Source organism: Culex quinquefasciatus, chromosome 3 (genome assembly GCF_015732765.1).
Source record: "Culex quinquefasciatus strain JHB chromosome 3, VPISU_Cqui_1.0_pri_paternal, whole genome shotgun sequence".
Taxonomy (NCBI): domain Eukaryota; kingdom Metazoa; phylum Arthropoda; class Insecta; order Diptera; family Culicidae; genus Culex; species Culex quinquefasciatus.
Genome location: NC_051863.1, coordinates 163,477,993 through 163,499,847, shown reverse-complemented (window position 1 = coordinate 163,499,847; position 21,855 = coordinate 163,477,993). Strand labels below are relative to the sequence as shown.

At 34.3% G+C, this 21,855-nt stretch overlaps 1 protein-coding gene across 2 annotated transcripts in view; it reads left to right on the top strand.

Annotated features, from left to right (window-relative positions):
• Nucleotides 1-21,855, top strand: part of LOC6036821 (membralin) — a 208,478-nt gene that overhangs the window by 119,339 nt on the left and 67,284 nt on the right. For both annotated transcript variants that reach the window (XM_038259194.1, XM_038259193.1), the window contains exon 9: nucleotides 6,742-6,874. In XM_038259194.1, coding sequence (XP_038115122.1) covers nucleotides 6,742-6,874 — 133 coding nt within the window. The remainder of the gene's footprint in view (nucleotides 1-6,741; nucleotides 6,875-21,855) is intronic.

The following is a 21,855-nucleotide window of genomic DNA, read 5'->3' as shown; positions in this document are numbered from 1 at the left end:
CCTTTTTCTGTTGTATTGTCGCTTTTTTAGTCTAAATTGAGGTTAAATTACATCACAAAAGAGGTAATATTCAACCTTCCAAATTTACAAAAAAAAATACTGTCTTTTCACAGAAAAAAAAACATGGTTATATTACATCTGGGAAGGAGTTCATCTTTTATGTCAGAAAAATGTGTAATTTTTAATCTTTTCTGGTGTAATGTCGATTTTTCAGTCTAAATTGCGGTAAAATTACATCATAAAAAGGTAATATTCAACGATCCAAAATTTCACCATACAAGTTTACATTTTTTTTACTGTGTCCTTAAAACGAACCGGGAATAATCTGTTTTATTTTGGATTTGTTGCTAATTACACTGTACACAGTAGAAAAAAAAAATCATGGTAATATTAGATCTGGGAAACGGTTCAAATTTTATGTCAGAAAAAATATGTAATTTTACCTTTGGAAATGTGTAATTTTAACCTTTCTTTCGGTGTAATATCTTTTTTCAATTTGAGGTAAAATTACATCATAAAAGAGGTAATATTCGACCTTCCAAAATTACGCCTTCAAATTTACAATAAAAATTATTACGTAAACAATTATGTAAATTAAGACTTGATCACACACGTACGCTTTCTCATATGGATATGGCCCTTTCGGTGACTTAGTTTTCCTCTTTTCAATCTTCTTCTAAGACACCTTATCACCTATCAGTTTCATCTCTTCTAATATTTGAGAGTTTAATTTCACCGAAAATTACAGTTAATCCAATTCCAAATCCAATTCCAATTGTGTAAATTTGTATACCTTCCAAATTTTCACACCGGCGAGTTGGCCGTCCGGGTTGGGGCGCAAACTTAGTAAGCTAGATTCAACTATTGCCGGTTTGATTTTTTTTTTATTGGGATTATAGATATTTTTCCTAGCGTCTGCCAGATGTGAATTTACACATTATTATAGGTTAAAATTAAACTTTTTTTAGATGTAATTTTACCACGATTTTTTTTACTGTACATTTGTAAGGTGTAATATTACCTCTTTTGTGATGTAATATGACCTTAACATGTATTATTACCATGGTTTGTTTTACTGTGTAAATTATACTTCAGCAGCACAGTTTAAAAACCATTCTGGTAATATTACATCTGAGAATGTGGACAGATTTTGTGTAAGAAAAAAATATCTTGCCTCGAGCATTGGGAAAATTTACAACCTTTTACAACATTTTAAGGTTAAATATCATTGAAAAAGAGTTATATTCAACCATCAAATTTTCACATTACAAAATTATTTAGTTTTTTATTGTGAAAAAATTGCAAAAAAAACGGAATAAGTCGGAAATGTGTGATTTATTTATCAAAAAGTCGGAAAGTTTCCTCACCCATGAATAATTTTGCAATATTTTGAATTTAAAACTGATTTTTTTTTTGCAATTCCGTCGTGAAACTACTTAAATTTCCAGTCATTCTCGAACGACGCAACAGCCTACTTTTCGCTACCAAAAATAACAGAATCGAATCGAAACCCTTTTCCAAACAAATGCTGAAAAGTTCTACTTTTCAGCACTGAAATAAATGCTGAAAAGTAGAACATTTCAGCACTTGTTAGGAAAAATTGAACCTTTCAAAAATTTTTTTTGATTGAAACGATTTATCGACCCAATGCATGAATATTTGTGCTATAATTCTGTTCAAGTGGTTTTTTCGGAATTGCACAAAATGTTGTATGGAACTCGTTGCAAAACTTGATTTTTTCATCACTCGTCGTATTTATCCAACTTGGTGAACCTCGTTGGGTAAATGTAAGACTCGTGCTGAAAAAATCCTCTTTTTGCAACTTGTTGAATAAACTACTATTACTCATTTTTTCTTGAGCACATGACATTACACATTTTTTTTCATTATTTTAGTCTATTTACAATGAAAAGGCTGTTTAAGAAATTGGTAATTCTAATAAATATTTTATGATTTTGAAGGACTGTTACTCTACGCAACAACAAAGCTAATGAAAACCCAATATGAAAATAGAACTTAAATTCAACGTTTAAGGATAGTGTAAATTTATTTCACATCACGTAGTTTTGAATTTTAAACTTAATTCATTTTGAGTGTAGGGAAATTACTATAGATAAAGCTTGATTTTCATTGAGCGGAAAAACAAAAATACCAATTATAATCCATACGTTTTCGATTTCAATGCAAAATAGAAAGAATTGAAAATATGAACAAAATACTCAAACCGAAAAAATATCTAGATTTTTTGTATGAAGTCATTACAAATGAGCAATTCCAGCCCAAAACAGGATTTTTTTAAGTACTTTTTTCTCGACCCTCTCCGATTTCAATGAAACGTTGTAGACATGTTATCCTACCTTTATATAAGCCATTTTTGTGTATATGGAGCCAGTTACACTCGATAGTGACATTTGAGAAGGGCGTAAGTGTTTTAAATATTTTTGTATTGCGTAATTTAAATATTGCTGTATCTCGAAACCGTTGCATCTTATCAAAAAGTGGTCAAAGACAAACTTGTAGGAAATTTGACGGGCTTTCCGGAAAAAATACACTGAAAAAAAAACACTCCACTTTTATGAGATTTTTTGATTTTTAAGTTTAAAAGTCAAATTTGAGGGTGAGCCCACGATTTTTTTTCGTTCAAAATTTTTGTGAAAATAGCCTAAGATGTTACGAAAAGACTCACGAAAAATGCAGGATGGAGCAACTCACTTTAAAAAATACAAAAATAATTTACTGAAACTGTTTTTTTCAAAAGTGCTCTAAACTTCAAAATTTTTAAAATCCGAACACGAGAGTCGATTCTCTAGACAATTTTACATAAAAGTCTCAATATTGACCATTTTACTATGTCCAATCCTTGCGAAGTTACAGCGGTTTTAAAAATAAAAATGTTGAAAAAATAGGTTTTTGGATGGATTTTTGTAATTTTTATATGACAGACTTGATATTTCAGTCTCGAAAATATTTTTACCGGAAAGCTCGTCCAATTTCCCATAAGTTTGCCTCTGACCACATTTCAATTGGATGTATGGGCTTACAGATATAAACTAATTTACTATACAGGTTACTATACTACACTGAAAAAATATTATGTTTTCAGAAATGAGCAATGTAATTAGCTTATATCTGTAAGCCCATACATCCAATTGAAATGTGGTCAAAGGCAAACTTATGTGAAATTGGACGAGCTTTCCGGTAAAAATATTTTCGAGACTGAAAAATCAAGTCTGTCATATAGAAATTACGAAAAACCATCCAAAAACCTATTTTTTAAACATTTTTATTTTTAAAACCGCTGTAACTTTGCAAGGATTTGACTTAGGACAATGGTCAATATGGAGACTTTTATGTAAAATTGTCTAGAGAATCGACTCTCGTGTTCGGATTTTGAAAATTTTGAAGTTTAGAGCACTTTTGAAAAAAACAGTTTCAGTAAATTATTTTTGTATTTTTTAAGTGAGTTGCTCCATCCTGCATTTTTCGTGAGTCTTTTTGTAACATCTTAGGCTATTTTCACAAACATTTTGAACGAAAAAAAATCGTGGGCTCACCTTCAAATTTGACTTTTAAACTTAAAAATCAAAAAATCTCATAAAAGTGGACTGTTTTTTTCTTACAGTGTATTTTTTTCGGAAAGCTTGTCAAATTTCCTACAAGTTTGTCTTTGACCACTTTTTGGTACGATGCAACGGCTTTGAGATACAGCATTATTCAAATTACGGAATACAAAAATGTTTAAAACACGTACGCCCTTCTCAAATGTCAATATCGAGTGTAACTGGGCCCATATACACAAAAATGGCTTATGCCTAGGATAACATGTCTACAAAGTTTCATTGAAATCGGAGAGGGTCGGGTACAACCGATTTCCTATTTGACATGGAATTGCTCAAATACATTTAAACAATTTGTATTGGATCTTTCAATGAAATTAAAAAAAAAAAACAATTTAAATACTGACAGCTTCGTGAATCAACATTGATTTAAAAAATAAAAAGTCTGAATCAACAAAAAAAAATCAGGGAATTTAGTCACAACATTTTTTGAGTTAAATTCCGAGATATTATGATTTTTTTTTTTGAAGGAATAATAGCTGTAATCATGTTTAAAGCGTTATTTGATAAGGCTTCATCCATAAAGTACGTCACGCTAAAATCGGCCAAAATTTACCGCCCTCCCCCCCTTTGTCACGCTTTTCCTATACTTATAACATGCAATGTCACACTTGCTCAGACCCCCCTCCCCCCTTAGAGCGTGACATACATTATGGATGACGCCTAAAATAAAAAAAAACCATAATTCAGTAGTTTTTTTCTTTCTTTATTTCCAGTTAAAACGAGTTACAAAAACTTTATATTTGGCAAAATTAAAACAAAAATGTTTTGCTAAACTTTCAGTTTATTTATGAAGACTGAGTGTTTATGTTTTCACTCTGAATAAAAATGTATTGTTAGGTTCAATTTTTGCTTTGATTGTCAATATTTGGATATTTTAAATTTAATTAGGAATTTGATTCGGTGTTATTACTTTTTTTTATTTTTAAATGGTTTTGATTTTTAACCATTCTATTGCTTAGAACTGCTTATTTTTTGAGGTTCTGAAAAAGTCGAAAAAGACGAGAACTTTAAAATAAGATTTGAGTGGTCACTCTGTCAATTGTCAACGCAACGAAAAGGTATTGCCAATTTACTAAATGTCAAAATCTCCGCCAGTTTGTATTAACAATTTATTGTGAGTGCACCATTTTACTTTTATTTGTAGGTATTTATTTTCTCAATATTTATTTTAATAATTTATAGTCATTCAAATCTCATTGTGTGAACATTAAATAAGCCTTCATTAACCCAGTTGAGCAGTTGAGTACGCGTGCAGGCACACCGCAGGAGTTCCAATAATTGGTTACCAGCCCAGTCTGGGCTGGATTCCAACGATGTGCAATAGCACAATATGCTTGGTTATAAACAATGTTGGAGTTGTTGAGTAACTGGAGTTTTGAGAGATAAAGGCGAAAATGGCTTCTCAATATTGTTTTATTTGTTAATTTAGCTTTGCACTTATTTTTAATCCTTAATTTTAGTTATAACTTTTTTTCCGAAATGTCTGAAGTTAGGTCACTCTTGCAATTATTCCCTCCCAACTGTCACTCGATCGGCTCCCTAATCCCAAAGACAACCCGCCCCCCCCCAAGAGTTGATGTAAATAGATAGCCGTTCAATTCAAGGATACGCCGTAATACGTCGTCCGAACTCGGCGGGGGGCCGGTAGGGCGAGGGACGAAGGACGAAAAATAAGAGCAGTTTTGCGCCACAATCCTCTCGGAAACGGAACGGACACGTTCGCGCGCTCACACAGTACGGGGTACAATTTTAAGCCGTAACTAAAACACAACAGTCCGTGGTGGTGTCCTTTTTTTTTGTTGCTCTGTGTGTGTCTCCTGAATTATCCCTCCCGCCTTCTCTGCGTCTCTGTCAGTGTGCCCTACTGGCCAATTGTGGACTTCACTGGGGGAGGGAAAGTGGGTGAATTCAGGAGCAAAGTGGTGGGGAGGGTGAAAAATATTCCATCGAGAAAAAGGGAACTGGATTTGACGGAATGGAATGGGGCAGTAAGCTTTGAAAAGGGTCCATGAACCTTAAACTATTTTTTGTGAATGTGTTCAAGAACATTTAAAAACGAAATTTCGAATTGCTTTTGAATTTATTTTTTATCTGCTTCAAGTTTTGACTTTCTAATGCCTTTTCAAATGTCACCTCAGCATTCTCAGTGTCACCTCTCTCCAAATCAGCCCCGTGGAGGCCTTTCTCAATTCGTCATCTCCCGGAGTGGATTTTTGCCTCTTCCTTCCGAAAATAAAGGCCGGGGTTAAAGGACCAAGCGACGGAAAGTGGAGGGGAAATGATGAACCTTCGTGGAAGGAAAACGAAGAAGAAGAAGAAGATGCTCCCTGGCGCAAATATGTGTATCGAATATCCACTTTGACGACAGTGGGAGAAAGGAAAAAAAATAACATAAATTATTTCCCGCTGAGCGATTGCGATGGACTAGGCCCCATAACGGCTCTATATCGGCTCAAATTAGTGTGATGAATAAAAATGGACGTTTTCGCCGGGACAGAGAGCTCGCGTGTGTTTGTCGTTATCAGGAGGGTAATGTCTTTGTCATGTCCAAAAATGACATTATTGAATTGAGTGTTTTCTTTTTTATTTGCAAATTGAAACTCAATCGTGCTGTTAATTACAATTTGAAATGTTCATAATTGTGAACTTTCTCAACTATATGTAATTAAAAAAAAAAGTCTTCACTGCACAAAATCTTGAAAAATCGACCCATCATCAAAATCCCACAAAAATATGTTTCAATCCCAATTAAGCTTCATTCCATTTGATTTCCGAAGTAGGTAAGCCCATTTAAAACTGTTACACCCCAAACTAAAAGCTGTCCGTCCATTAAAAGTGGGCCTTTTTTGTCCGTTTGTGCTCCAACGACCTGTCCACCGGTGAACCCGTCACGGCCCGCATTAGTCGGTCAAATCGTTGTGACATGTGTAGTTAATCTTTTTTCACCCCTCACCAACAAAAACACCCCATTTTGACTCACACAATCATTTGTCATCCACTCGTTCTAAATCGAGACTGTAGAAGAAGAAAAAAAAAGAAGTTCATTTTATCACAATTACCGGTGTCATTTTTAATAACTTGTTTTTTTCCTCTCTTTTTTTTTCTTCAATCTTTTACACAGGAATGGAAGCCATCATGTCCGAGTTCTTTAACGACACGACCACGGCGTTCTACATCATCCTCGTGGTTTGGTTCGCCGACCAGTACGATGCGGTGTGCTGTCACACGTCCGTCACCAAACGTCACTGGCTGAGGTGAGTGCGGGTTGGCTTTATTGTTGTTTCCTCGAGGGCACCTAGATCACATCATGTGGATAAGGCATAAACATTTATCAATAATTGTATAAATTTAATGCCATGTATTTGTGATACGCACTTTGGCTTTAAATAACAAAGCGTAGTTTTGGCAGTCTCATTGTAAAAAAAAAGCATTACGGTGATGCCATAATGCATCTGTCGAGTTTAGAAATTGATTTAAGTTGAACAGAAATTGTTCAAGAACCGGCGTCTCGTTTAACCTTAATTGAACATTATTGAAAAGATATTTCTCGTCAACTCACACGGCTGTCGTATCGGTCCATTTGACCAGCGTAAAAATTTCCTACAATGTTGTGGAGAAGATAATGATGAATACGTTTTTGCAATTCCATCGTTAAACTATTTACTTTTCCTGTCATTCTCGAGCGATGAAACAGCATACTTTTCTCTACCAAAAATAACAGAACGGAAAATTAAAACATTGAAAGGTACCACTGAAATGGGTGCTGCAAAGTTGAACTTTCTAGAACTAGTATAACATTTTTCAATTTTTTTTTTTAATTTTGAACGGTGAATTTTCCTAACACATAAATGTTTTGATTAAAATAACATTCAAAAAGCGTTTTTTGGTATTGCAAAAATTTTTGTAAGCAACTCTCTCCAAACTTAATTTTTTCAGCACTTGTTGCATAAACTCTTATTTTTGTTACCATGGTAAACCTCGTAAACCTTGTTGGATAAAGGTGAGCAATTCTCTACGAATTCGGTCTTGTTTTAAGAATCTTAATTTTTTATTTTTTTATCCGACTGAAAAATAAAATAAAAAAATATAAATACTACAATAACATGCCATAGTATCAACATTTGCATGGAAAAAGTGTTTTAAAATGTATTTTACACTAGTTCAATTGTTTTGCAATAAAAGTTTTCAAAAAATGTAAAATTTGACGAAAACTAAAATTTTAGCGAAAAAAATAACTTTAGCGATAGTAGACATCGAAAATTTTCAAAAATTCGAGAGATTTTTAAATCAACCCAAACATGCTAAAAATGATTCTAAACGCAGGGGAATTCATTTTTAATTGATTTTAACTATAATTGCACTTAAATTTTCATAAAAATATTGAAGTTTTTTGAAAAAATATTTTTTTCACCCCCTGATTTTTCGGGCCAACATTGAAGGGGGAGACACAAACTTTAAATAAAATTTGTACCAGCCTTAGTGCATTATCATTAGTTTGTCCATACAAATTTGGCAGCTGTCCATACAAAAGTGATGTATGAAAATTAATAAATCTGTATCTTTTGAAGGATTTTTTTGATCGATTTGGTGTCTTGGGCAAAGTTGTAAGTATGGATACGGACTACACTAAAAAAAATTATACGCAGTTTTATGGTGATTGAATATTTAATTTTTGTCACTAAGTTGATCTACATAAAAAATTTTTGACCGAGTTATGATTTTTTGAATCAATACAGATTTTTTCAAAAAATCGAAATATTGATCGCATTTTTTTAAATTTCATTATTCGATGTAAAATTGAATTTGCAATCAAAAATTTTGATACAGAGCACCGTTTTCAAGTTATAGCCATTTTTATGTAACTTTTTCATAAAAGTCGCAGTTATTCATTTTTTAAAAATAGTGCCATGTTTGCCCACCTTTGAAAAAAATATTTTTGAAAAGCTGAGAAAATTCTCTATATTTTGCTTTTTCGGACTGAGTATTGCCATGCAAAGGTTTAAAAACAAGAAAATTGATGTTTTTTAAGTCTCACCCGAACAACCCACCATTTTCTAATGTCGATATCTCAGCAACTAATGGTCCGATTTACAATGTTAAAACATCGTCGCCATCGTGCTAACTTGTCGTACGTGCATTTTGGGCCAAATTGAGTTAAGAACGCCATTTTGTGCAGCTCACAATGCCACACCTTTTGACCTTCACAGATCCCCAAAATTCGATTTCAATCCTGAGATATTCAACAAAAACCGAAAAAACTCCGTGCATTTTTGTCACTTTACATATGAAAGTAGTTTCAATCTTGTCGTGCTATCTTGTCACTCCATGAAAATTGATGTAAGTGCGACAAAAGGTCAAAGGGATTTCAGGCCAGGAAAGTCAGGATGCATTTGTCGCACGTACAAGCTAGACTACCGTAAACATTTGTAATTATAACTCGAGACTCCAGCAACCAACTTCAACCAAACTTTGGGACAATGCACAGAATGGTCAGCCAAACAAAACGTGTTTGTTATTTTTCACATTGCGTGCTCTCGTTTTTTAATATTCAAGGTCAAACATTAAAACGCGTTTTTCTCGGAACGTCAAAATGGCGGGTGCGACAAGATAGCACGACGACGTCGACATGAAACATTCGTGAAATTTTCCGATCTTTTCGAAAAAAATATTTTCATGAAATTTATGAAAAAGCAAAATATAGAGAATTTTCTCAGCTTTTCAAAAATATTTTTTTTCAAAGGTGGGCAAACATGGGCACTATTTTAAAAAAATCAACAACTGCGACTATTTTGAAAAAAGTTACATAAAAATGGCTATAACTTGAAAACGGTGCTTTTTATCATAATTTCACTAAAGAACTTTTTGATTGCAAATTCAATTTTACATAGAAAAATGAAATTGAAAAAATTTGCGACCAATATTTGGATTTTTTGAAAAAAATTGTAATGATTCAAAAAATCATAACTTGGTCAAAGATTTTTTACCCATTCTGGAAATTTCTGAAAAATTGGCATTTGATACATAACATAACATATAAAAAATAGTGTTTTTATTGCAAATCAAGTTTTAGTGACAAAAAGTGAAAAAAAAAATCACCAAAAAAATTTTACCGTGTATCATTTTTTTTTTCAGTGTAGTCCATATCCATACCTACAACTTTGCCGAAGACTCCAAATCGATCAAAAAATTCCTTCAAAGAGACAGATTTTTGGATTTTCACATATCATTTTTGTATTGTATGGATTTTGTATGCAAAATGGCTTCTTTGGGCATACCGAAGGCACCAAAAAAGTTTCAGCCGGATTAAAAAATACAAAAATTAAAATTAAAGAAAAAAGACCGATTCCGTAGAGAACTGCTCTCTGGCAAAAATTTAGTCTTCGTCTTGCCAAATGAAATAATGGAGATGGTTGATAAAAATTTGGATGATGATGTGATAGATATTGGAGGTAATTAAAATAATTTTAATGCTTATTCCTCGCAAACGGTGGCTCAAATTCAGCTGCGGTTGAAATTTTATCGATAAATGTGGGGGAGATAGAGCCAAAAAAATCAACTCGCTTTATATTAAATATTTTTTCTGCAATCACAGTTTTTAACGATTTTTTTCTATTCGCATTTTTTCCGCAAACAATGTTTAAATTATTTTTAAACTTCTACGGCTATGCTAACTATGTCAGAAATTCATCATAATTGTGTGTTTTCATCAAGTCTCAATCAAATTTATGCTTTTTTCTAGTTTTTCTGTCAAGATGGCGGTCAATCATATTCAATCGTACCACGCGTTTAGCGCCATATTTAAGCATTGCTATTTGGCTGCGTTAAATGCTCTTTCAGGAGCTTATGGTTTTAAGTGAGCTTTTTGCATGTCTAATGGCACTTGATAGCTACAACACCCTGAGTTTTAAAGAAGCATGCGATAAGACCGTTTGGCATGGCATTGCCATCTGCTTTTCAAGCCTCTATTAAAACTTTCATAAAACCTTATTGAAAGCCAGTCGGCTTTTCAAGCCTCTATTAAAACTTTCATAAAACCTTATTGAAAGCCAGTCGGCTTTTATTTTCACCCGGTTTTATGTCCGAGGCATACAACCATGTTAGAACCTATTTATTATCTTTTGCTTATTGGTTGCGGTGAATGCCTAAATAAAACTTTTAAGCAACCATAAATCCTTTATAAAACAAGGTGGTAGCTTGTTGGTTTAAAAGTGGTACTTGGGCTATGTCAAAAGAAACAATTTTGTTGATCTTAATAAATGGGTACCTAAAATTGCGAAAATCTGTATTATGAGATGAGATATTCTAATCGATTTCGTGTCTTCGGCAAAGTTTTAGATTATAATAAGGATTACTCTGAAAAAAATTGGCACCTAAAAAAACATTTCCTCATTTAACTTTTACGCTCACTAAAAATTGAGTTCCCAGATACGTATTTTTTGAATTTTGTTTTTTTTGTATGTTTTGTTGGAATTAAAAAGACTTCCTTTGAACATGATTGTGCAAAGTCTGGTTCCAGAGGTATGATTTTGAAAAAAGTGACTTGAAAAATATTGAAAAATTGATCAACAAATTATCAAACAATACTTTCAAGAGCTCAATTTAATTTGCAATCGAATTGAACTTTACCGAATGTTAGATAAAGTGCAACGTTTTGGAGTTATAGTCACTTCCATGGTTTTACCATTTCGGAAATCTTTAACATTCTTCGCTAAAAAAAAAAACTGCATGAAGGAAAGTTAATCCTGATTTTTTTTTCAAGGGTTGAGAAATGTATTTACAAGGTTCTCTCTGAGACTTCGAAAATGTGATAATTACTTTCTGAGATACCATCTCATAAAGACTCCGAATCGATAAAATAAATTTCTCTAAGTGTCACCTATTTAGCCTGTAATTTTGAACTGACGATATCCTCAAAACTATTGGTTCGATTTTGAATGCTTAGAAATATTAACTCACATTTCACAAATTTTTCTGAGGTGTTGTGAAAATTATTTCAATATCAAAAACTTTGGTTTAAAATATGAAATGAAGAAAATTTTCTATTTGTAGACCTTTTCAAAAGTTATGATTGATTTTTAAATGATGAACTCATAATAAAAAAAAATATTTCAAAATAAAAATAAACTTATTTTTATCGATTCCAATGCATTGTGAGGCTGCCTCTCAAAAACTAATTGTCCAATTTTGAAAGTATAATTGTGGACATTTTCTAAGCTTTTCAAAGTTCAAAGTTTCTTTGTTTGATAAAAGTTTCTCAAATACCCAATGATATTGTACCTGATGCTAAATAAGTCACTAAGCATAAATAAGTCCTACCTCCATCTCCCCATAGTTAAAATCTAATAAAACATTTCCCTAGCGCGTTTTACCTTATCAAAACAGTTTGTTTCTTTTGTGTGATTTTCGTCAATTTTCTAGCTTGTAACAACGTTCACCGTTTCTACTGTTTACTTTAGATTAAAAAAAAGTACCAGAAATCTTTCCGAAAACGATTGCTCTGAAGCACACCACCAACGTCGCCTTCGCCGAAAAGGCTTAAAGTTGGACCGGTATAAATCCAGTGCATAAAAAAAAGTAGCATCAAAACAACCTCCACCGCCACAGCACAAGACGAAGATTGATTCCTAAGACTTGTTTTTCCCCCACGGCTGACGCTTTTGTGCCAGCAGCCGCTGCCGGTGCGTTGTTTTGTGGGGGAGGGGCAACAACTCACTCGCAGCAAACAAACACTAATCTTGGAAAAACTGAACAGACTTGGTATGGGGGGTGAGGGAGGAAAAATTTCAACTTCAAGATTTCAGGAGGAGCTTCTTGAGCAAATTATGTGACATTAAATGTCGCTGAATCTAAATTTACAAGTAGAAAAAAATGAAGACCAGCAGTTGTAAGCAATTATTTGTATCCAAGATATTTAATTTCGAACAATTAAATTATATTTGGATCAAATCATCCAATATATTTCTAGAAATGCAAGCATTCATAATGTTGCAACTTCCGTGAAAATCAATATCGATAGGAATGTCATTCGAATCAAATGTAAGAATCCTTTGATGAAAATAACTTCTTCTGCACAGCAGGAAGGGCTCTATTTGAATACTTTGTTGCCCTCAGCTTTGTTAAGTTGTTTGACTTCCGTCGTCCTGGACCAAGTTCGGACTTGCTCGTTGCCGGGCGATTTCACATTTCCATTTTACTACCAAATCAGATTTAAAAGCGCAAAAAAAGCTCGCCGTCGCTATTGAATTATGAGCACAACATAAAGTGCACCAGAATCGCAACAACAACAAAAAAAAAAATCCTCACAAATGCATAATAAACTTTTCATATCCCGTGTGCACTCCCTCACAGCAAGCAAACCGGACAAAGGACCTGCAAAAATATGTATCCTTTTCCATAAAACTCATCTCGTCTGTTGCAGCAGCTCCAGGTCACCTGGCAACACTTCCCTCCCTGAGTTCCTCCCAGAACGTTCTAACAAGCGTTGACAGCACGAGTGATTTGACTCTTCGTCTTTGGCCGGCGGCAGCTAAAATCAACACCACTGCTGCAGTCCCAAGTCAAAAGCAAGTGGTTGTCACCAGAGAGAAAGAGAGCTCTGGGTGTTCCTTTCCAGGACAGGAAGCGGAGTCAAGTTCGGCTGGCAACGAGTCCGTTCTCCGAGTCTCGGGGAACCTTTGCCGTTGCAAGAAAAGAGATGAAGGCCAAGCGAATTGGAATGCAACAAGTTGCAGGCTCTGGTCTGGTTTGGTACCGTGGGTTGAAGCGAATTTGTAAGTTTTTTTTTTTTGCTTTTCTCTTTGTTTCGTCGTGCGTGTCAGTCGTGAGTGGCTATGAACGGCCATGATCAACGACGACCAACTTTTTCAAAACTTGTTTTTCAAGGGTCTTGATTGCTCCAAAAGACTCAGTCACTCGCGAGCATAAATCTAGCGCGACGAAAAACTGCTCTGATGTATTCCTACCGTTTGTCACTTCCACACCAATCGCTACTAAAACTCTCTCTTTGCTCTCCCTCGGGTAGTACAGCGAATGGTTCAGAGAGACCGATTGCGGAAAGTCGCTCAAAGCTGACTGGCTTTGCTTTGAGCATTTTGCAATTTTATTGTTTACACAACATAAAATACTCATTTGGCAGCAATTTTCACCATGCCAAATTCTAAATGACGGCAAACTGTTGTAGTGCAGACCAAGTGAGCGCCGCGTTCGTATTTGTTTTGGCTCTCTCCTCTCTGAGCATGTTCGTGTATGACTCGGGTTGACGGACGTTTTTTTCGATGGAAAATACGTTTTTTCGGAATTTTAGTACGCCATCAAATCGGGCATCCAATTTTACATAAAAATTCTATTGACTCCAAATTTCTATCTCATAACCTTTTCAGGCTGCAAATTATTGAAAAACACCTCTTTTTTCGCATGTTCAAAAATGGAAGGGGTCGTCCGTACAACGGATTCGTGATCAGGGACAAAAGTTACCCCTTAGGACAAAGTTTCACGCAAATCGAAGATGGGTCGAGGCAACTCCTGTGTGAGTTGTCGGAGAATTACCCATTCCAAATTTCACTACGTTTTTTCTTCTCTGAAATTTTAAGATAATTATTGATCTTTCACACCTAAACCTCCACAATCTATACAATCTCGCAATTTTTTCAATGTTTTTTGAAATTGGATGAAATTTTGTCCATGCATTCCATATGTCAAAATAAGTCATTTTGCATCATTAGTTTTTTTCATACAAGTCTTGGTGCAGTTGAAGGTTTTGATTAGGACCATTTCATAAAAAATGGGTACACGGAAAAACTTGTTATCACTCAAAATTGGTATTTTTTTTAAACACGTATTTTGTTTCAATTTTAGAAATATTTTAATTTGGTTTTGGAGACATTCATTTTGAAAATATAAACTGTTTTTGGCAAATATCGAAAATCTGAACAACAAAATACAAAAAAAAAAAAATCAACAACTATTCCGTTATACTTACTTTTGGGTGTTTCTTTTTGATATCCTTTCGTTTTTTTGCATTCTAAAAAATAATTCTTGAAAGAAATGCAAAAATATTTTCGAAAATATTCTAATCGATGCTTATTAATTTTTCCAAGTGTCACCTAATTAGCTTTTAATTTTCAATTGTCGTATCTTGGCAATTTAAAAATTAAGCTTAGCTTTTGAAAAGGTCTAAAATGGATATTTTAGACCATATGTGCGGACAAAAGGTCGAATGCCAAAAGTTTTAATACAGCAGTTCCATATGAAAGTAAAAAAAAGTGCTTCGATTTGGCTCAAAATTTTTCTGGGAGGTCCTTGGCCAAAATAATTTGACCCGTATTTTTTTGTTTGGCCATTAGGGTGGTCCGAAAAATGGCCAAAAACAGCAAGCTGACAGCAAGCTGAGAAAAACACACTTGAAGTTTGTCTCACACATAGGGCTAGGTGTAAAGTTTTTGCGAAAAAACTGGATTTCCTCCTGATTTTTAGAACAAAGTAGGTACTGGATGTTGTAGGCTCTTTTGAAAGAGCAAACGATTTTGAACCAAACTGCATCAATAACTCAAAAGCGATAAAAATGCATATGGGACATTTATGCGATCAGGGGCAGAATAGATCCTAGGAAAAATCTGACTTCAAAAACATAGCTGTATATATAAAAATCAATCGTATTTACATATATTTTTAAAAATAACCTCCCTCTAACACCCCCACTCTCCTCCTTTCAAAAAGTCTCCAACAATCCGGGGTAAATTTTCTATTCAGAAGACCTGACCATTTTAATAGACGTGAAATACCTTCCCTTAGCTGTTTTTCAATATTTGTGTGTTTAGGCTCAGTTTTGTTTTGTAAAATGATTTTTTTTAATTAGATCTTTTGTCCTTTCGACCTTATGTCCTTTAGACCTTGTGGCTTTCGACCTTTTGTCATTCATTAGTTAATTTTTTTCTGTTTTTTTTTTGTCATAGTCCAATACCCCCTTTCGAGAACAAAAACTGTCAACTGTCATTTTTAAATTTATTAAAATCTACAAAACCAAAAAAAAAAACATTCATTTTCATGCCTCAACAAACATTGAAATAGTAGTTTATGCAACAAGTTGCAAAAAGAGGTTTTTTTCAGCACGAGTCGTACATTTATCCAACGAGGTTCACTGAGTTGGATAAATACGAAGAGTGTTGAAAAAATCAAGTTTTGCAACGAGTTCCATACAACATTTTTTTGCAATTCCAAAAAACACACACTGAGTGAAATTTTATGTCAAATTTTCATGTATTTTGTCAATAAATCGTTTAAATCAAAAAAATGTTGAAAAGTGTTACTTTTCGAAACAAGTGCTGGAAATTTCAACTTTTCAGCACCCATTTGAGTGCTGAAAAGTAGAACTTTTCAGCATTTATTTTGAAAAGTGATGCTATTCGATTCTGTTATTTTTGGTACAGAAAAGTAGGCTATTTCGTCATTCAAGAATGACAGGAAAAGTAAATAGTTTCACGACGGAACTGCAAAATAATTTTATACAATATTTTAGTGAGAAGATTATGTACCACGGTATGGTTTATCAAAAAAAATTTTTATTTATTTATTATTTGAAAACATATTTTAAAAGTGACAAATACTTAGATAAATGGTGTAATTTTATTTTTAAATTAAGTGTACCTACTGTGGTAGATCGTTGCAAAATGATTTTGCAACAATTATTCTTCCAATTTCAATAAATCTTCAATTGGTTTCTATATGCAAAATAAATTGGAGACCCAGCCCAAAATAATATTGGTACATGATGGCTTTTGGATTAATATGGAATAACTTATATTTTTTCGATTTTTCATTAGTCATATGTGAACGTTTGCAAGAATGTTTGATGATTTTCTTAAAAGTAATTTACGATTTCGAATCATACATTCACGTGAAAAACTGTTTCAATTAGAAATACATTTCAACAAAATATTTTACGTTTAATCGAGAGTGAAACATAGATTAATTATATTAAAAAAAATACTTTCAAAAATAAGTAGTTTCAAAACGCAAAAAACCAAATATTTCAAAGCTATCCCCTCCTTACCGTCCCCAGCGAGTGAGCGCTAGTATTCTGACCCGAAAAACGGGTTCCACTGCATTGCCACGCAGAGATTCTTCACCATTCAAAATATGGCATCGCCAAGCTGAATGGCAAACAGAAGTCCCAAGTAGTGGAGTGCCAGTGGAGTGTTGAGAGGTCTGTCCATCCGAGGCGCCCTCCCTGCAAGTCGGAGGAAGCTGAACGGTTCTCTGGAGTTTCGTTATGATATTTTTTGGTAATATTTCTAAATTTAGTTTGTGCAATGTGTTACGTTCAAAACTTATCATTTTCCATGAGAGCAAAACACAAAATCAAATTTCCAGAGAACTACTCAAATAGCTTTATACATTCATGAACCTGTTGCATGTGCCAGGAGAAGAGGTTCCTTCTGCTGGGTGGGTCCGGTCCCGGGTCCTGTCATCAGATTATGCAGCGTTGAAAATCTAAAATCTCTTCCGGAATACGTAATCAGCGTCGGTACGCTGTCCTCGAGGATGACTAGCAGAACTACGGTCTGCAGACTGTCGGATTGGAAGGAGTGACTGTCAGGTGGGAGGTGGAGTTGTTTGGGGGGTGGGCGGGGATGGATTTGGAAGATTTGAATATTATGGTTTTATTTGGAGAGCATACATGGTTCTGTAGATGTGTGTGTGTGCGCGAATGTGTGTACAGAACAAGGTTGTGCAATCAGATTATATGACAGTTTTATGGAGCTTGATTTGACGATATTGGAAACGTAGTGAAATGTAGCTACTTCGAAAGAAGGGGGACTGAATAGTTCTGTTCTGGACAGAAGTAATAGCGAACCGAGTTGGGCAACCGCTGGAGATTGATTCATCCTTTGGAGTACAATGAACTGCGATGAATTCAGTCACAATTTTGTTTTATTGAAGTTAGTTGCTCAGTAATGCTTTGTTTACAATTATTATTGTTTGGTATAATGAAAAAGCTAATATATTGTTCAATTTTGCAAAACAATAACAAAATCTGAATTCTCCTATTCGTCATTAATGGGAATGTTTGAAACAAAGTTCAATCGCTTTCCTCAAGTTGTCTAATGATCTGTCGTTACATTAGGAACTCGTCCCTCCTATGGTTAGAGACAGTCGACCTTACCACAAACTTTTGCTGTCGGTGATTCTGCTGTTGTTTTCTTTGTGTATCTCGATGATAGGATTTGAAAACCTAGAACTTTCAGAATTAGCTTACGCATAGGCTGGCAGGCAAAGTTTGCCCCGCTTCTGAACTATTGTGTGCATTGTGGGATGTGTTTAATGATTGGATTATGGGATTACGACCCGGACTACATGTGTTACCAACTTACCTGTCCTCTGCTGTTGGATCGTTTCGAAGGGTGGTGTTCGAAAGGATGGCATTTTGTGCAGGTCACCATTTTGAGCAGTGATGTGAAAACGTTGTTATCAAGTAGGAACAAATTTGCACATTTTCCATTCGAAAGATTGATAACTTGAAGTTTCTACATCACTGCAGTACAGATGTTCAACAAGCTGATTTGAATTTCTAATTCTTCATGCCCCCAACAAAAGCTGCAGAATTCTAATTTGCGAATCGATTCCTCCTCCTAATTGATTGGTTTCGTAACAAACCCGAATCACCCCTCAAAAATTACGCAATTTTCGTTTCTTGCGAAAACAACAACAGCAGCATTTTTCAATCATCCCCGCGTGTCATTGTATAAGTACCCCCCCCCCCCTCCCCCCCCTCCTCAAAGAAGCAGCATAATGGTCGAACAACCCATAATGGAGTCTTAACATCGTTTCCCAGGGAAACACACCTCCACTCTCCGCGGGGCGGGGTGGAATGTCGGCGACTTTGTCGTTCTGATTGAGCAAGTTCAATGGTAACAATTTTGATGAATAAGTAATCGCTTTCAATAAAGTCATTACGGTTTCGATAATAGGGCGCGAGAGTGCGGGTGGACAGGACCGGGGTGCTTTCCCGCGAAAAAAGAAAGAGAAATCTGAATGTAGACCAAAACACAATGACGATGGGGCCAATCAGGAAGCCGCGGTTTTTTTTTCCCCTGGTGGGAGAGGGATATGCTCCCGGAAGCACTTAAATAGGAATGTTTTAGAAAAGAGAGTAACGGTTTTAAAATGAAAGTTTCAACATAAAAAGCTACAAACACTTTTTTAAGAATATTGGAAATTGTTTTACATCATATTTCAACATATATTTTGTCCGACTTTTGAAAAGAGAATAGTCTACAAATTTAAAATCGCTTGGAAGAGTTTTCATTAAATTTTAGAGGTTTTGCCAAAAATTATTATGGCCTTGTAACAGTTTTTACGGGTTCCGAAAAACAGAGAAATGAGCAATTCTCTCTTAACTTACAAAAATGATGCATGAAAATTCAAAAATCTGCATATTTAGAAGGATTTTTTTGATCGATTTGGTGTCTTTGGCAAAGGTTTAGGTATGGATAAGGACTACACTGAAAAAAATGATACACGGTAAAAACATTTATGTAATCTTTAATTTAACTTTTTGTCTCTAAAATTTGATTTGCAAAAAAACACTATTTTTTTTATTTTTTTGATATATTTTAGGGGACATAAAATGAAAACTTTCCAGAAATTTCCAGGTTGTGCAAAAAATCTTTGATCAACTTATGAATTTTTGTAACAATACTGATTTTATTAAAAAATCCAAATATTAGTCGCAAAATTAGCGGTTAGGTTAGCGGCTTCGGCTGCCGATCCCTAAGTTGCTATGGGGCGCGGGTTCGATTCCCGCCTTATCCTTCTGGAGCTTTTCGTTCAATGTTTGTCCCGTTTAATGTTAGTATTCAGTCTGCAAAGACAGTGTGATTGTCTTTTTTTCTTTTTTTTTAATCTTTCAACTTCGGTGTAAAATCTTATTTGCAATCAAAAAAGTTCTTTAGTGAAATTTTGATAAAGTGTACCGTTTTCAAGTTAAAGCCATTTTTAGGTTTTTTTTTTGAAAATATTTGCAGTTTTTAATTTTTTTAAATTAGTGCACATGTTTGCCCTCTTTTGAAAAAAAAAAAAATGGAGCGGCCGTGGCTGACTGGTTACGGTGTTCGCTTTGTAAGCGAATGGTCCTGGGTTCGATTCCCATCTGCTCCCAACGAGAAAGTATAGGAAATATAATTCTTGAAACTCTGAACATGAACGAAAAATCAAAGTCGCACGAGTCGGGGTTCGATCCCCCGTCCTTTGGATTGGTAAGCAAAAATGCTAAACACTAGGCCATCGCGACTTGGTGAGCTATGACTGGAATTAGGAATACTGTTACTATCAACTATATACGCGCTGGGTCCTTGTCCATTTGACAAGGGTTCGGAAGTTCTAAATAACGTTTGAATCCGATTGGTCCAAACGTTCTTCAGGGCGGGGCTTGTCGATAAAGCTGAAGTACCTCGCGCTCGGCTAGCCAGCGTAGAAATGGGTCACCGAAGCTCGGCAGAGCTAACACCTTCCAAATGCCTATGCGAGTTATTTGCATGTATAGAATGTAGATCTAAAAATACATGGAAACAACTCAATTTGTAAGAAGCGACCGCGTGGTCCCGTTTGGTTGGTTGCACACACACACACACACACATGTTTGCCCTCTTTTGAAAAAAAAAAAAAATTATGAAAAGCTGAGAAAATTCTCTATATTTTGATTTTTTGAACTTTGTTGATACGACCCTTAGTTGCTAAGGTTTAAAAACAGGAAAATTTATGTTTTCCAAGGCTCACCCAAACAACCTACCATTTTCTAACTTCGATATCTCAGCAACTAATGGTCTGATTCAAAATGTTAAAATATGGAACAATCGTGAAAATTTCCTATCTTTTCGAATACTATATTTTCAAAATAAATTAATCAAGACTAACATTTCAAAAGGGCTTAACATTTAATGTTTAAATAAAAAAAAACGAATAACTGCGACTATTTTCAAAAAAGTTAACTAAAAGTGGCTAAAACTTGAAAACGGTGCACTTTATCGAAATTTCACTAAAGTACTTTTTGATTGCAAATTGGATTTTACATCGAAAAATGAAGTTGAAAAATTTTTGCAACCAATATTTCGATTTCTTTAAAAAATCGGTATTGATTCCTAAAATGCATAACTCGTTCAAAGATTTTTGCCCATTCTGGAAATTTCTGAAAAGTTGTCATTTTATGTCCCCATATCAGCATCATCATATCAGCAAATAAAAAAAATTAAAGGTAGTGTTTTTTGCAAATCATGTTTTAGTGACAAAAAGTTAAATAAAAAATCATCAAATTTTTTTTACCGTGTATCATCGCTTTTCTGTGTAATCCTTATTCATACCTACAACTTTCCGAAGATACCAAATTGATCAAAAATATCCTTTAAAGATACACAATTTTGAATTTTAATATATTATTTTTGTATGGACAGCTGCCAAATTTTTATGGAAAATAATATGGACAAACTTATGAAGCAAAATGGCTTCTTTGGGTTTATCGAAAGCACCAAAAAAGTTTCAACCGGATTGAAGAATGCAAAAATTTAAATTAAAAAAGACCGATTTCGTAGAGAATTACTCAAAAGTATACTTTTTTTAACTAACCCTCCAGGTCGTACTTTAAAGTTCTCCCGAAAGTTTGTTTTCCTCCAGCGCTTACAATTTCTACGATTTGATCCTATCTATGAGAGTTCTGCGATGACCTTTTTGTAAATGATTTTCTGGAAAATTAACAGTTTTTTTTTTCATTTCGTGGGACACAAAATCCCAAAAACAGCATGTTCAGAGAAATGTTTTCATTTTTTTTCAAACGCTTACGAAAGGTTTTATAAAACATTTAGAAACATGTATCAAATATCTCTTGTTTTTAAACAATATTGCACAATTTTTTTTCGAATATGGTGCATGGACTTTGTGTGGCCTACCCCAGTACATGTTTAAAAAATAATTATCTTGAGAAACAGTTGGAAAATATTCCAAAATTAAATTCAAATCCTATCAACGTCACCCCGGTTTACAGTATTGTTGAGAGAGGGAGGAAAAATTGGCAAATTTTTGATTTTTTTTTCCTATTTTTAAATCATCTTTTTTTCACAATAATTCAACTACCGTGTGATTTTTTTTAAATTTCGCTTTTTTAAGCAATCGGAGGTCTATTCTTCAATCCCGAACAGACGGTACCCGAGCAGACGGAAATAACTTGGGAATAACATTTTTTGATTTT